General features: G+C 45.2%; 1 protein-coding gene and 1 pseudogene across 2 annotated transcripts; both read left to right on the forward strand.

Annotated features, from left to right (window-relative positions):
- The first annotated feature begins 593 nt into the window (after positions 1-593).
- On the forward strand, positions 594-4,194 carry LOC119951427 (zinc finger protein 229-like). 2 transcript variants are annotated; one of them, XM_038774601.1, is made up of 2 exons: positions 594-640; positions 1,788-4,194. In XM_038774601.1, the coding sequence occupies exon 2, from the start codon at positions 2,054-2,056 to the stop codon at positions 3,395-3,397; it is 1,344 nt and encodes a 447-aa protein (XP_038630529.1). In that variant the 5' UTR covers positions 594-640; positions 1,788-2,053; the 3' UTR covers positions 3,398-4,194. The 2 variants fall into 2 exon arrangements, with proteins under 2 accessions (XP_038630529.1, XP_038630531.1); XM_038774603.1 differs by having other exon boundaries at positions 639-657.
- Positions 4,195-8,832: 4,638 nt separating this feature from the next.
- Positions 8,833-11,213, forward strand: LOC119951425 (annotated as a pseudogene).
- Positions 11,214-15,614: the final 4,401 nt, after the last annotated feature.

Raw genomic sequence — 15,614 nt, forward strand, 5'->3', positions numbered from 1 at the left:
TCACTTCAGTCATGTTTCTTTCTACCCCCGCCCCAGTACTTACTGAACCAGCTCTTATCAAACTGACCAATGACATCCTTTGTGACTGTGACAAACGGACAGTCCCTTCTCGACCTGTCTGTGGTGGATTTCCCTCTCTCAGCCCCTGGGTTTTATCTATTGTTCTGAATGCTGAAAGTATGAAACTTCTCCCTAACCTGTCCTAACCCTTCTGCTGGTTCATTTATTAAAACCAACTCTCCTTGTTCTAATGGAGACATTCCCTGTTAGCCCTTGAATATTTTGCACATTGTTCCACCATGTAAATAAAATAAATAAACATGGAGTCACATTTCAGTTACAAATGTTGAAATGTTTGCTCTTCATCCACATCTGTTTAAAGCCACAAACACAAAGGTCCACTTTTCTCCAGGAATTTCACACCCATCAGTTTTCAGATTAATGCAGAGTTTCAGCCAATGAGTGAAATCTTGGTTGGAGGACCAGTCGCCCACTCCGTTCGGTCCTCCAGCTCCGCCTCTCATTCACTCCGATTGGTTGGAGGATCGGTCCTCCAGTCCCGCCCCGTCCTCTCCCTGTTGGTCCGGAACTGCTATCAATCATTTTGAGCTGGAGGATGCACAATCCGTGGAGACAAACGGTGAGAGCTAAACTGAGGTGATTTAAATTGCGGGCTTTACAAACATCGAGTGCGGATCTGGAGTCGAAAATAGACCTGAGTGTAGTAGGGGGTGGGGGTCATAAACTCACAATGTCAGCACCAAAAGCCTCAGGAAAGACATATCGGTCCCGTCTGACCAAACAGTGACCTCAGGCTATTCACCGGAAACAGGCCCGAGGTAACCGCCGCCACCTTTAGGTGGGGGTGGGGGTGGGGGCGAGGAAGAGAGAGGCTGTGCGACTTCTATCTCAGAGGCAATGGGCTAAATAGCGTTCGAACTGATTTCATCTCGAGTTCCCAAGGAACTGGTATCGAGTGTGGATTGGAGCATGTATTGAAAACTCTTCAGTCTGTTCAATATTGAATTAATCTTTCTGTCACAAGTAGGCTTACATTAACAGCGCAATGAAGTTACTGTGAAAAGCCCCTAGTCGCCACATTCCAGCGCCTGTTCGGGTACACAGAGGGAGAATTCAGAATGTCCAAAATACCTAACAGCATGCCTTTCAGGACTTGTGGGAGGAAACTGGAGCACCCGGAGGAAACCCACACAGACATGGGGGCGATGTGTAGACTCCACACAAATAGTGACCCAAGCTGGGAATTGACCCCGGTGCTATGAAGCAACAGTGCTAACTACTGTGTTACCGTGCCACCCATATTTAATTATAGTTAATTAGTCATTAGGATTAAAACCATAATGGACAGTGAGACTGACCCCAGGTTTAACTTAGTTAGAGAGGGAGAGAAAGAAGGAAGGAAACCCTGGGAGATTTGGAGAAGCCACCTTCACCATTGCTCACTAAAGCTCCCCACAGTAAGTGTTGGACACAAGGTTAACGTCTGCTGTTCCGTGTGGTCGGTCAGGCGGTTCCAGATTAATGTTTTGTCATGAGTGATGACTAAAGTGGATGATCAAACATATTGTTATCTCTAGTTGTACAAATTTGTTAAAATGATACAGAAAAAATTGCCCAAAACCTTGTTTAGAGGAGGGAGAATGTGTGGGACGGATATTTGCAGCTCTCACAGAACATGAGAGGGAAAATAATTCCATAGCAACTAGGATTTGTTCTAAATTTCTTTTTGTACTGACAATGATAACTTTTGTAAACTAATCTTACAGGGAATTAGAAAGGAAGAATTTGCAAACGGGAGACTCAAACCAAACATAACGTCAAGATCTGACCGAGTCACTCGATATAAATCATCGGCCTTTGAAAGTGGAAGAAGTATTCTTCTTTGAAGAGCTTTAATCAGTTACACTGTCTGAAAAAAAATCACACCACTCAGAGCGGAGGGAAACCGTGCACGTGTTCTATGTGTGCAACAGTTTTTTTAAATTAAAAAAACTTTTCAACTGATCATCCAACTTGGATAGATACATGGACGATGGAGAAACCATGGAAATGTGTGGGCTGTGGGAAAGGATTCAACTATCCATCCATGTTGGAAAAGCATCGGCGCACTCATACTGGGGAGAGGCCGTTCATCTGCTCAGAGTGTGGGAAGGGATTCACTCAGTCATCCAACCTGCTGAGACATCAGAAGTTTCATACTGGGGAGAGGCCGTTCATCTGCCCTGAGTGTGGGAAAGGTTTCACTCAGCTATCCAACCTGCTGAGACACCAGCGACTTCACACTGGAGAGAGACCATTCACCTGCCTTGTTTGTGGGAAAGGATTCGCTGGATCTTCTGACCTGCTGAAGCACCAAAGAATCCACACTGAGGAGAAGCCATTCAGCTGCACTTCCTGCGGAAAGAGATTCAATTCTTCAGCCGAACACACTGTTCACCAGCGACTTCATACAGGGGAGAGGCCGTTCAGCTGTACTTCCTGTGGAAAGAGTTTCCGGTCTTCATCTCACCTCAGTGCACACCAACTAATTCACACTGAGGAGAGGCCATTCAGCTGTACTTCCTGTGAAAAGAGATTCAGGTCTTTATTCAACCTCAAAACACACCAGCAAGTTCACACGGAGAAGTCTTTCAGCTGTACTTTATGTGAAAAGAGATTCTGGTCTTCATCCAACCTCAAAGTACACCAGCGAGTTCACACTGGAGAGAGGCCATTCATCTGTCCTGTATGTGGGAAAGGTTTCACTAGGGCTTTCGACCTGCAGAAGCACCAGCGAATTCATACAGAGGAGAGGCCGTTCAGCTGTACTTCCTGTGGAAAGAGATTCAGGTCCTCATCTCAACTCGGTGCACACCAGCGAGTTCACACTGAGGAGAAGCCATTCAGCTGTACTTCCTGTGGAAAGAGATTCAGGTCTTCATTCAACCTCAAAGCACACCAGCGAGTTCATACTGAGGAGAAGTTTTTCAGTTGTACTTCCTGTGAAAAGAGATTCAGGTCTTCATCTGGTCTCAAAGCGCACCAGCGAGTTCACACTGCAGAGGGATCATTCACTTGTCCACTATGTGGGCAAGGTTTCATTAGGTCTTTTGACCTGCGGAAGCACCAACAAATTCATGCTGAAGAAAGGCCGATCAACTGTACTTCTTGTGGAAAGAGATTCAGGTCTTCCTCCAACCTCAAAGTACACCAGCGAGTTCACACTGGGAAGAGGCTGTTCAACTGTTCTGAGTGTGGGAAGGGATTTACTCGGTCATCGCACCTGCTGACACACTGGCGAGTTCACACGGGAGAGAGACCGTTCACCTGCTCTGAGTGTGGGAAGGGATTCACTCAGTCATCCCACCTGCTGAGGCACCAGCGAGTTCACAAATGATTACAGGGATTGGATTTTGCTGTTATTGTTGCTGTTAATAATATCCAGATTGTGGTAGGGCGCTGGAAATCAGAACAATAAGCCAGCAAGTATAGAGACTGGGGAAGAGCATGGTATCGGGGCCAGGCTAGCTAAGAGAAAGGGCAGGCTGGGGGAGGTCGAACCCAGTGGGACTGGAGGTCTGGAGTGTATCTGCTTCAATGCACGGAGTATAACAGGTAACCTTGATTCATGCGCAGTAACGGAAACTGGGTTAAAAAAGGGGCAAGACTGGCAGCTAAATATTCCGAGATATAGGTGTTTTAGGTGAGACAGTGGGGGGGGGTAAAAGATGTGGGGGAGTTGCAATATTGGTTAGAGAATATTACAGCTGTTCAGAGGGAGGACACCTTGAAAGTAACGAGGCACTGTGGTTAGAACTCAGAAGCAGGAAGGGAGCAATCACTATGATGTGCGCGGGAAGTTGAAGAGCAAATATGTAAGCAGATTCTGGATAGATGTAGAAATAATAGGGTTGTTGTCGTAGGAGATTTTAATTTTCCTCATATTGATTGGAAATTCCTTAGAGCTAGGGGTCTGGATGGCGGGGAATTTGTTGAGTGTGTCCAGGAAGGTTTTTTGGAACAGTATATGGATATGCCCACGAGAGAGGGGCTAAACTGGACCTAGTACCAGGGAATGAGCCTGGCCAGATCATCAAGACTGCAGTACAAAGAACAAAGAAAATTACAGCACAGGAACAGGCCCTTCGGCCCTCCCAGCCTGCGCCGATCCAGATCCTTTATCTAAACCTGTTGCCTATTTTCCAGGGTCTACTTCTCTCTGTTCCCCATCCGTTCATATATCTGTCCAGATGCATCTTAAACGATGCTATCGTGCCCGCCTCTACCACCTCCGCTGGTACATGGGGAACATGTGGCAAACAGTGACCACAATTCCTTTCAGATACTCATGGAAAAGGACGAGTGTTGTCCTAGGGTTACGGTGCTAAATTGGGGCTAACTGCAACCAGATTAGGCAGGATTTGGAGGCTGTTGTTTGGGAGAGGCTGTTTGAGGGTAAATCCACGTTTGGCTTGTGGGAGTCTTTTGAGGAGCAGTTGATGGGAGTGCAGGACAGGCATGTGCCGATGAAAACGAAAGGCAGGATTCAGGAACCAGAGATGGTGTAATTTATGTTAGTTATATTGAACGTTGGTTCGGCCACATTTGAAATACTGTGTCTAATTCTGGTCACCACACTACCAAAAGGATGTGGAGACTTTGGAGAAAGTACATAAAAGGTTTACCACAATGTTGCCTGGTATGGAGGGTATTAGCTACGAGGATAGATTGAATGAACTGGGATTGTTCTCCCGAGAGAGAGAGAGAGAGAGAGAGAGAGAGAGGGAGGGAGGGAGGGAGGGAGGGAGGGAGGGAGGGAGGGAGGGAGGGAGGCTGAGGGGTGACCCGATAGAAGTTTATAAAATTATGAGGGATATAGATAGGGCAGACAATTGGAGGCTTTTTTCCCAGGGTGGAAATGACAATTAACTGGGGGCACAAGTTCAAGGTGAGGGGGGGATAGTTTCAGTGGAGATGTGTGGGGGATTTTCTTATACAGAGGATGGTGGTTGCCTGAATGCACTGCCAAGTGAGGTGGTTCAGGCAGATACATTAGCGACCTTTGAGACTTATCTGGATAGACCCATGAACAGACAGGGTATAGAAGGATACAGGCAGTTGGTCTAGATAGGACACATGCAGGCTGGAGGACTGAAGGGCCTGTTCCTGTGCTGTACTATCCTTTGTCCTTTTGTTTTTTGCCTGAACCATGTTCATTCTGATAGTTGGGGTATGTTTCTGCAGATGTTAATCCCTGTAACTGGGCTGGAGTTTAATATTCTGGATCCATGGCTGATTGTGTTCTCGGGGTTGTAGTGACCCTTTAAGAACTGCTGTCTGTGATCTTTTCCCATAATTCAGGAACTCTCATCAAAAATTATATTACAACAAGATTCTGAACTTTTACTTCAATACTCACTTGATCTTTGATGCAAACTCCACAATTCAGTGTCTGAGAGTTCCGCAGATTAACATCTCAAATTAGAAAGTGCTGATTAATCCTATCTGAAACGTCTTACTGACTTGCACATTACACACAGTGACACCTCCATTATCCAGCAGAAAGACTGGGAATGGGAATTGGTGGAGAATCACGAGTTCACAAATGTTACTCCACCCGCCTGGTCCAGAAATTCCCTCTGCACAGGAATGGAGACAAATTAAATCTAAGTAATGGATCGCAGAAATCTCTGTATTTAAAATATAAAATATTCATAAATTTATGAAATATTTGAAAAATCGCTCTCTTTTATGAAGAAAGCATCCATAGCAGCTTGCTAGCTGACAGAGGACAGGCCTGTTATCTCTGCCAAGGACATGTCTCCAGCACGGGGCCTGAAACAAAACATTTCTAACCCAAATTGGATCTCATGACGCGTACGGAAATCAACTGTCTGTAAAGGTTAAAACAGGCCCTCGAGATTAAAGAGGTTTTGAAATAATCCGTGCTGGCTTCAGCACCCACACTCTGGCTCACACCAGTTAACCGTTCATAGGCACTGCCACCACCAACAATGGAGACCAGCTCTCACTCTGGGACGGGTAAACGGTTTCAACCTGTCACAGGTTGTGTGTTTTTCTGTCTGTTTCACTGCTGCATCTATTTAAATTGTTGCTTCTCAATAAACTATGTTAAAATAATTTCTTAATTATTTCGGTAATCTATAACGCTCAGACCTAAATAATTGAAGTGGTGTTCGGAGTGGGATCACAGTGGTTGAGATATGGGCTTGAGAAGCATCAGTCCCAAACATCTGGCCTGCCAAGACACATGCGTAGTCACACTGGGGAAAAGTTCTGTAAATGCAGGGACTGGAAATTCATCAGCACAGTCACAGTGGGGCGCCCAGTGTGGGAAACAATTCATTCAGTTATCCACCTTGCTGAGAAACCAGCAAATTCACACCGGGGTGAGGCCCTTCACCTACTCCATGAGTGGGAATGGATTTACTCGGTTATCTCATCTGAGACACCAGCGAGTTCACACTTGATTTGATTTATTATTGTCACATGTATTAGTATACAGTGAAAAGTATTGTTTCTTGCATGCTGTACAAACAACAAAGGAGAGACTGCAGAATACAATGTTACAGTTACAGCAAGGTGTAGAGAAAAGATCAACTTAATATGAGGTAGGTCCATTCAAAAGTCTGATGGCAGCAGGGCAGAAGCTGTTCTTGAGTCGGTTGGTATGTGACCTCAAACTTTGGTATCTTTTTCCTGGCAGAAGAACGAAGAAAATTACAGCACAGGAACAGGCCCTTCGGCCCTCCCAGCCTGCGCGGATCCAGATCCTTTATCTAAACCTGTCGCCTATTTTCCAAGGATCTACTTCCCTCTGTTCCCCACCTGTTCATATATCTGTCTAGATGCATCTTAAATGATGCTATCGTGCCCGTCTCCACCACCTCCGCTGGCAAAGCGTTCCAGGCATCCACCACCCTCTGTGTAAAAAAAAATTTCCACGCACATCTCCCTTAAACTTTCCCCCTCTCACCTTGAAATCGTGACCCCTTGTAATTGACACCCCCACTCTTGGAAAAAGCTTGTTGCTATTCACCCTGTCCATACCTCTCATAATTTTGTAGACCTCAATCAGGTCCCCCTTCAACCTACTCCTTTCCAATGAAAACAATCCTAATCGACTCAAACTTTCTTCACAGCTAGCACCCTCCATACCAGGCAATATCCTGGTTAAACTCCTCTGCACCCTCTCTAAAGCATCCACATCCTTCTGGTAATGTGGCGACCAGAACTGCACGCAGTATTCCAAATGTGGCCTAAACAAAGTCCTCTACAACTGTAACATGACCTGCTGACTCTTGTACTCAATACCCCGTCCAATAAAGGCAAGCATGCTGTATGCCTTCTTGACCACTCTATCAACTTGCGTTGCCACCTTAAGGGGACAATGGACCTGAACTCCCAGATCTCTCTACATCAATTTTCCCCAGGATTCTTCCATTGACCGTATAGTCCGCTCTTGAATTGGATCTTCCAAAATGCATCACCTCGCATTGCCTGGATTGAACTCCATCTGCCATTTCTCTGCCCAACTCTCCAATCTATATTTTGCTGTATTCTCTGACAGTTCCCCTCGCTATCTGCAACTCCACCAACCTTAGTATCATCTGCAAACTTGCTAATCAGACCACCTATACCTTGGTCCAGATCATTTGTGTATATCACAAACAACAGTGGTCCGAGCACGGATCCCTGTGGAACACCACTAGTCACCTTTCTACATTTTGAGACACTTCCTTCCACCACTACTCTCCTGTTGCCCAGTCAGTTCTTTATCCATCTAGCTAGTACACCCTGAACCCCATGCGACTTCACTTTTTCCATTAACCTGCCATGGGAAACTTTATCAAACGGCTTACTGAAATCCATGTATATGGCATCTACAGCCCTACCCTCATGAATTAACTTTGTCACTTCCTCAAAGAATTCTATTAGGTTTGTAAGACATGACCTTCCTGCACAAAACCATGTCTCTCTCGTTCCCACAGAATCTCCTATCTATCCCCCTAACTATGGAGTTTCCAATGACTAATGCTCTACTCCTCTCCCCCTTTCGCTTCTGAGCAACAGGGACAGACTCTGTGCCAGAGTTCTGTACCCCATGGCCTACGTCGTCCCCCCACCAGTACCCAAAGCGGTATACTTGTTACACAGGGGATCCCTCTACTGACTGCTTCCTCCTAGCCCCTCTCACCGTCACCCATCTATCTTCATTCTTCGGAGTAACTACATCCCTGAAGCTTCTATCTGTGATCACCTCTGCCTCCCGAATGATCCGAAATTCATCCAACCCCAGCTCCAGTTCCCTAACGTGGTTTCTGAGGATCTGGAGATGGGTGCACTTCCCACAGGTGAAATCAGCAGGGACACTGACTGCGTCCCTCACCTCAAACATTCTGCAGGAGGAACATTGCAGTGTCTACCCTGCCATCCCTTCTAAATAAAACAAGAAAAAGAAAGGAAGAGCTTACCTGATATTCACTCAACCCCTTCGGTTAGAGGAGGTGGAATCGTGGGGGACACTACAAGTGTAGTGTCTCGGGTTTAGCAACCGCCCAACTTATGTACAGGTACTACACACCTTCCCAGAAATCGCCACGGCTGACTTCCAGTTTCCTGCTGCTCTGAAACAAAAAAAAACTCAGAAAAAAAAAGTTAGTTAAAAAACAAAAATTTAGGTTAACCTCCGCTCTCCATACCAAAAAATCAATCCCCTCTCTGCCTGCTCCGCTGGAAGAATCTAAACTTGCAATGAAGGATAAATGACGGCAGAAGCTCTAAGAGGCGCTTCTTCTGTGGGGAGTTGGTTGCGTGTGCACGGCGGGTAGCAGCAAGCGGCGGTCATATTTTTAAAAACAAAACACTTCGGAGCGCGAGCGTCCCCTGAGGGAAGATGCCTGAAGAAACTGGTAGTTACGCAGGATATGCCGATGGAGGAAGACACCGAGACCTTCGCCTTTCAGGCGGAAATTGCTCAGTTGATGTCTTTGATCATCAACACATTTTATTCCAACAAAGAAATTTTTCTGAGAGCGCTCATTTCCAATTCCTTTGATGCGTTTGATAAAATTCGCTACGAAAGTTTAACTGATCCAAGCAAGCTGGATTCTGGCAAAGAACTGAAGATTGACATTATCCCAGATCAGAAGTCGCGCATTTTGACTCTTAAGGATACTGGTATTGGGATGACCAAAGCTGACCTCATTAATAACTTGGGTACCATTGCCAAGTCTGGAACAAAAGCCTTCATGGAGGCCTTGCAAGCTGGTGCAGACATATCTATGATTGGGCAGTTTGGTGTTGGTTTCTATTCTGCTTATCTAGTTGCAGAAAAAGTAACAGTCATCACTAAGCACAATGATGATGATCAGTATGTGTGGGAATCATCTGCTGGAGGATCTTTCACAGTGAGACTAGACCATGGTGAAGAAATTGGCCGTGGAACTCGAGTAATATTGCACTTGAAGGAAGATCAAATGGAATACTTAGAAGAAAAAAGAGTAAAAGAAATTGTGAAGAAACATTCCCAGTTCATCGGCTACCCTATTACTATTACTGAAGGAGAAGAAAGAGGATGCTGCAGAAGAAGATGATAAACCAAAAATTGAAGATGTTGGATCAGATGAAGAAGAGGATGAAAAGAAAAGGTGACAAGAAGAAAAAGAAAAAAATTAAGGAGAAATATATAGATCAAGAAGAATTGAACAAGACCAAGCCTATTTGGACAAGAAATCCTGAAGACATTACCAATGAAGAGTATGGAGAATTCCACAAGAGCCTGACAAATGATTGGGAGGAACATTTGGCAGTAAAACATTTTTCTGTTGAAGGCCAGCTGGAGTTTAGAGCATTACTATTTGCTCCAAGACGAGCACCATTTGACTTATTTGAAAACAGAAAAAAGAAGAACAATATTAAGCTATATGTGCGCAGGGTCTTCATTAAGGATAATTGTGAAGAACTCATTCCAGAATATCTCAATTTTATTAAGGGAGTTGTGGATTCAGAAGATTTGCCCCTTAACATTTCCCGTGAAATGTTGCAGCAAAGCAAGATTCTAAAAGTTATTCGTAAAAATCTGGTTAAGAAATGCTTGGAGCTCTTCACAGAATTATCTGAAGACAAAGAAAACTACAAGAAGTTGTATGAGCAATTTTCCAAAAACCTCAAGCTTGGAATCCATGAAGACTCTCAAAATCGCAAGAAGCTTTCTGAGTTGCTCATACTTCTGTGAGTGGTGATGAAATGATATCTCTGAAAGATTATGTTTCCCGTATGAAAGACAACCAGAAGCATATCTAGTACATTACTGGTGAAACCAAGGACCATTTGTGGAACGGTTAAGAAAACATGGATTGGAAGTGATTTATATGACTGAGCCAATTGATGAATACTGTGTGCAACAGTTGAAAGAATTTGATGGGAAAAGTTTAGTCTCCGTAACTAAGGAGGGCTTGGAGCTTCCAGAAGATGAAGAAGAGAAAAAGAAACAGGAAGAAAAGAAGGCAAACTTTGAAAATCTGTGCAAGATTATGAAAGACATCTTGGAGAAGAAAATTGAAAAAGTAACTGTTTCCAATCGTTTAGTTGCCTCTCCATGTTGCATTGTTACCAGCACCTATGGATGGACTGCCAACATGGAAAGAATCATGAAGGCTCAAGCACTTAGAGATAATTCCACAATGGGTTATATGGCAGCTAAGAAACATTTGGAAATCAATCCTGATCATCCAATTGTTGAAACGCTGAGGCAGAAAGCAGAAGCTGACAAAAATGACAAGTCAGTGAAGGACCTTGTCATTCTTCTTTTTGAGACTGCACTGCTGTCCTCTGGTTTTTCTTTGGAAGATCCACAGACACATGCTAATCGCATTTACAGGATGATCAAACTTGGACTTGGTATTGATGAGGAAGATCCCGTCCTGGAGGATGCAAGCCCAACAAATACTGAAGAGATGCCACCACTAGAAGGTGATGATGATGATACATCACGGATGGAAGAAGTTGATTGAACAAACTACAACTGGCAGCAATCTTAATTCTTAAGAACTGTTGCAATCACCAAGTTTTAAAAAACTAGTAATAGACAGCTGTAAAGGTATCACACTTCTGTGAAGCACAGTTGATGCTTAGTTTCTGTAAAATTGTCAGTACCGGTAAACTAAAAGATGTCTGTACCCGACAAAAAAGTTCACAATTGAGCATATATTGCAAATAAATTTTAAAATGTTAAAAAAAAAGGATAAATGACAACCAAACAGCATAGGCGGCATCTGGATTCAAACCAGAGACCTCTTGATCTGCAGTCAAATGCTCTAGCACTGAGCTATACCCACATATGCTACAACTGCCTCCCCTGGTGAGTCATCTCCCCCAACAGTATCCAAAACGGTATACCTGTTTTGGAGGGAGATGACCGCAGGGGACACCTGCACTGCCTTCCTGCTCTTTCACTGCCTTTTGGTCACCCATTGCCTGTCTCCCTCACCAATCCTAATCTACAGTGTGACCAACTCACTGAACGTGCTATCCACAACCTCCGCAACTCCAGAGCCGTCATGCGGTCTAACAGGAGCAGCAGCTGGACACACTTCCCGCACATGAAGAAGTCAGGGGCATCGGCTGTGTCCCTGAACTCCCACATTGAGCACGAGGAGCATAACACGGGTCTGGGATGTCCTGCCATTTTTACACTTTACCTTAACTGATTGCAAATATAATATAAAATAATGAATAAGTGAAAGGAATAAAGATTTTACTTACCAATCTCAATACTTACCAACACATGAAGAGTTAAATTTCTCCCAGCTACTGCTAATTGGAGCACTTTCCTTACTAGCGAATCAGGTCACTGCTTTGCTGTGATCTCACTCTTCAAATTTATCTCCAAAGATCCTGTGGCCGCCGTTTAAGCAGCGAAGCAGCTAGTTTAAATACTCACCGCTTGACTCTGTAGTTCCGCCCACGCCAACAACTGAATTCCCGCCGAAAAGACTCGAATCCGCGAAGTAGCTAGTTTAAATACTGACCGCGGCTCGACTCTGTAGCTCCGCCCACTCCAACAGCTGAATTCCCGCCTAAAAGACTCAAATCCGCGAAGCAGCTAGTTTAAATACTCACCACTCGACTCTGTAGCTCCGCCCACTCCAACAGCTGAATTCCCACCGAAAAGACTCGAATCCGCGAAGCAGCTAGTTTAAATACTCACTGCTCGACTCTGTAGCTCTGCCCTCTCCAACAGCTGAATTCCCGCCAAAAAGACTCTAATCCGCGAAGCAGCTAGTTTAAATACTGACCACTCGACTCTAGCTCCGCGCACTCTAACAGCTGAATTCCTGCCGAAAAGAAGGTGGAAGAGAGTATTTCCGGGGTGCATGGGGTCCTTAATTATGCTGGCTGCCTTTCTGAGGCAGCGGGAATTATAGACAGAGTCAATGGGTGGGATGCTAGTTTGCGTGATCGACTGGGCTACATTCACGACCTTTTGTAGTTTCCAGCGGTCTTGGGCAGAGCAGGCTCCATACCAAGCTGTGATACAACCAGAAAGAATGCTTTCTATGGTGCATCTGTAGAAGTTGGTGAGGGTCGTAGCTGACATGCCAAATTTCCTTGGTCTTCTGAGAAAGTAGAGTTGTTGGTGGGCTTTCCTAACTATAGTGTCGGCATGAGGGGACCAGGACAGCCTGTTGGTGATCTGTACACCTAAAACCCTGAAGCTCTCAACCCTTTCTACTTTGTTCCCATTGATGTAGACAGGGGCATGTTCTCCACTACGCTTCCTGAAGTCGATGACAATCATCTTTGTTTTGTTGACATTGAGGGAGAGATTATTGTCGTTGCACCAGTTCACCAGATTTTCTATCTCGTTCCTGTACTCTGTCTCGTTGTTGTTTGAAATCCGACCCGCTACGGTGGTGTCATCAGCAAATTTGAAAATCGTGTTGGAGGGGAATTTGGCAACACAGTCATAGGTGTATAAGGAGTATAGTAGGGGGCTGAGGACACAGCCTTGTGGGGCACCGGTGTTGAGGATGATCGTGGAGGAGGTGTTGTTGCCTATCTTTACTGATTGTGGCCTGTGGGTTAGAAAGTTCAGGATCCAGTCGCAGAGGGAGGAACCAAGGCCAAGACCACGGAGTTTGGAGATGAATTTCGTAGGAATGATGCTTGACTTTGAGGCACGCTGCTTGACTTTTTTTGGTACAGGGATGATGGTCGTCTTCTTGAAGCAGATAGGAACCTCAGATTGTTGTAAACAGAGGTTGAAGATGTCTGTGAATATGCCCGCCAGCTGATCCGAGCAAGACCTGAGTGCTCGCCTGGGTACCCCATCCGGGCCAGTGGGTTGACCTTCGAGAAGGCTCCTCTGATGTCTGCAGTGGTGATCTCAGATACAAGTTCATCCGCTGCTTCTGGGGTGGAGGGCTCGCTCTCACTGATCTCTTGCTCAAAGCGGGCATCGAATGCATTGAGCTCATCAAGGAGGGGTGTGTTGGAGCCAACGATTTTATATGCCTTCATCTTGTAGCCCGTTATGTCTTGCAGACCTTGCCATAGACGGCGGGGATCCGTGTGGCTAGCCTGGGACTCGAGCTTGGTCTGGTACTGTCTTTTGGCATCTTTGATGGATTTCTTTAGATCATATCTGGCTTTCTTGTAGAGGTCAGGGTCACCTGACTTGAATGCCTCAAACCTACACTTCAGCAAGCAGTGGATATTCCTGTTCATCCAGGGTTTTCAGTTGTGAAACGCGGATTTTCTTCTTTGGCACACAGTCTTCTGCACACTTACTAATGAAGTCAGTTACTGTAGTGGCGTACTCATTGAGGCTGGTCGCAGTTTTTAAATACTGACCAGTCCACTGACTCTAAGCAGTCCCGTAGGAGATCATCCGATTCCTCAGACCAACAATGCACGACTTTCTTTGACGGATTCTCCCGCTTCAGTTTTTGCTTATAAGCCGGGAGCAGGAGCACAGCCTTGTGGTCAGATTTGCCAAAGTGTGGGCGGGCGATAGAGCGGTAGGCATGTTTGATATTTGTGTAGCAGTCCAGGATGTTTGGGCCTCTGGTGGAACAGGTGACGTGTTGGTGGTAACTAGGTAGTACGCTCTTGAGCTTGGCCTGTTTGAAGTCCCCAGCTACAATGAACAAGGCCTCGGGATGTTTCATTTCAAGGCTGGTTGTGGTGATGAATTTTTCGTCCAGTGCGATTTTCACATTCGCATGGGGTGGGATGTAAACTGCCGTCAGGATAACAGAGCTGAACGCCCATTCAGATGTGCCATGATCTGACTGAATGTTGGAGTTGGATCAGGAGTTTCTGCTGATGTTAAAACATTCAAACATGCGAATTAGGAGCAGAAGTCAGCCACTCAGCCAACTCCAACATTCAGTAAAGATCATGGCACATCTGAATGTAACCTCAGCCCCACATCCTGCCTACCCCGGTAATATTTCACCCCATTGTTGATCACAAATGTAGTTAACTTTGCTTTAAAATATTTAAAGACTTTGCTTCCACCTTTTGAGGGAGAGGGTTCCAAAGACTCACGATCCTCTAAGAGAAAAACATTCTTCTCATCTCTTGACTTAAATGAGAAACCTTATTTTTGAACAGTGAACCCTTGTTCAATATACTACAACAAGACAGCATGGTAGCACAGTGGTTAGCACAGTTGCTTCACCGTTCCAGGTTTGATTCCTGGCTTGGGTCACTGTGCGGAATCTGCACGTTGTCCTGTGTGAGTTTCCTCCAGGTGCTCTGGTTTCCTACCAAAGTCCAAAGAATTGCAGGTTAGGTGGATTGGTCATGATAAATTGCCCTCAGTGTCCAAAAAGATGAGGTGGGGTTACGGGGATAGAGTGGCGGCGTGGGCTTAAGTAGGGTGCGTTTTCCAAGGGCTGGGTCGAATGGCCTCCTTCTGCACTGTAAATTCTATGAAGAGGAAACATCCCGAACTTTCAGGTTTCTAGTGGATTCAAACGTAACCTCACTAACCTTTCCTCATAAGGTATCCCATCTATTAGTCTGGTGAGCTTTCTCTGAACTGCTTCAAATGCATTTGCAACATAATGTAAATAAGGAAAACAAATTGATATTTTACATTAAGTTGAATAAATGAACTCTAAGTTAATTACAATGATTTGAGTCTTTTTAATACCTCTAAACTCAATTTAATTCCTTTTGAAGGTAGTCCTTCTCCCTGTTTCTCCTCCAACCTCAAGCGTGGGGAGCTCATGGAGCAAAATACAATTCCGGGATGAGTTTGGAGCTCAGGAGATATTAAATAACAAATATGTCATGGACACAAGTCAAAGTGATGCTAGTATTAAAGTCTAAAGCAGGTCTTATTGGCTGACAAAAGGGTCAGCCCTGTCTGAAAGGAAGTTAAGAGAGAGAATAGCAGAACAAGTTCCGTGGGCAGCACGGTAGCATGGTGGTTAGCATAAATGCTTCACAGCTCCAGGGTCCCAGGTTCGATTCCTGGCTGGGTCGCTGTCTGTGCGGAGTCTGCACGTCCTCCCCGTGTGTACGTGGGTTTCCTCCGGGTGCTCCGGTTTCCTCCCACAGTCCAAAGATGTGCAGGT

This window comes from Scyliorhinus canicula, chromosome 17 (genome assembly GCF_902713615.1).
Source record: "Scyliorhinus canicula chromosome 17, sScyCan1.1, whole genome shotgun sequence".
Lineage (NCBI taxonomy): Eukaryota > Metazoa > Chordata > Chondrichthyes > Carcharhiniformes > Scyliorhinidae > Scyliorhinus > Scyliorhinus canicula.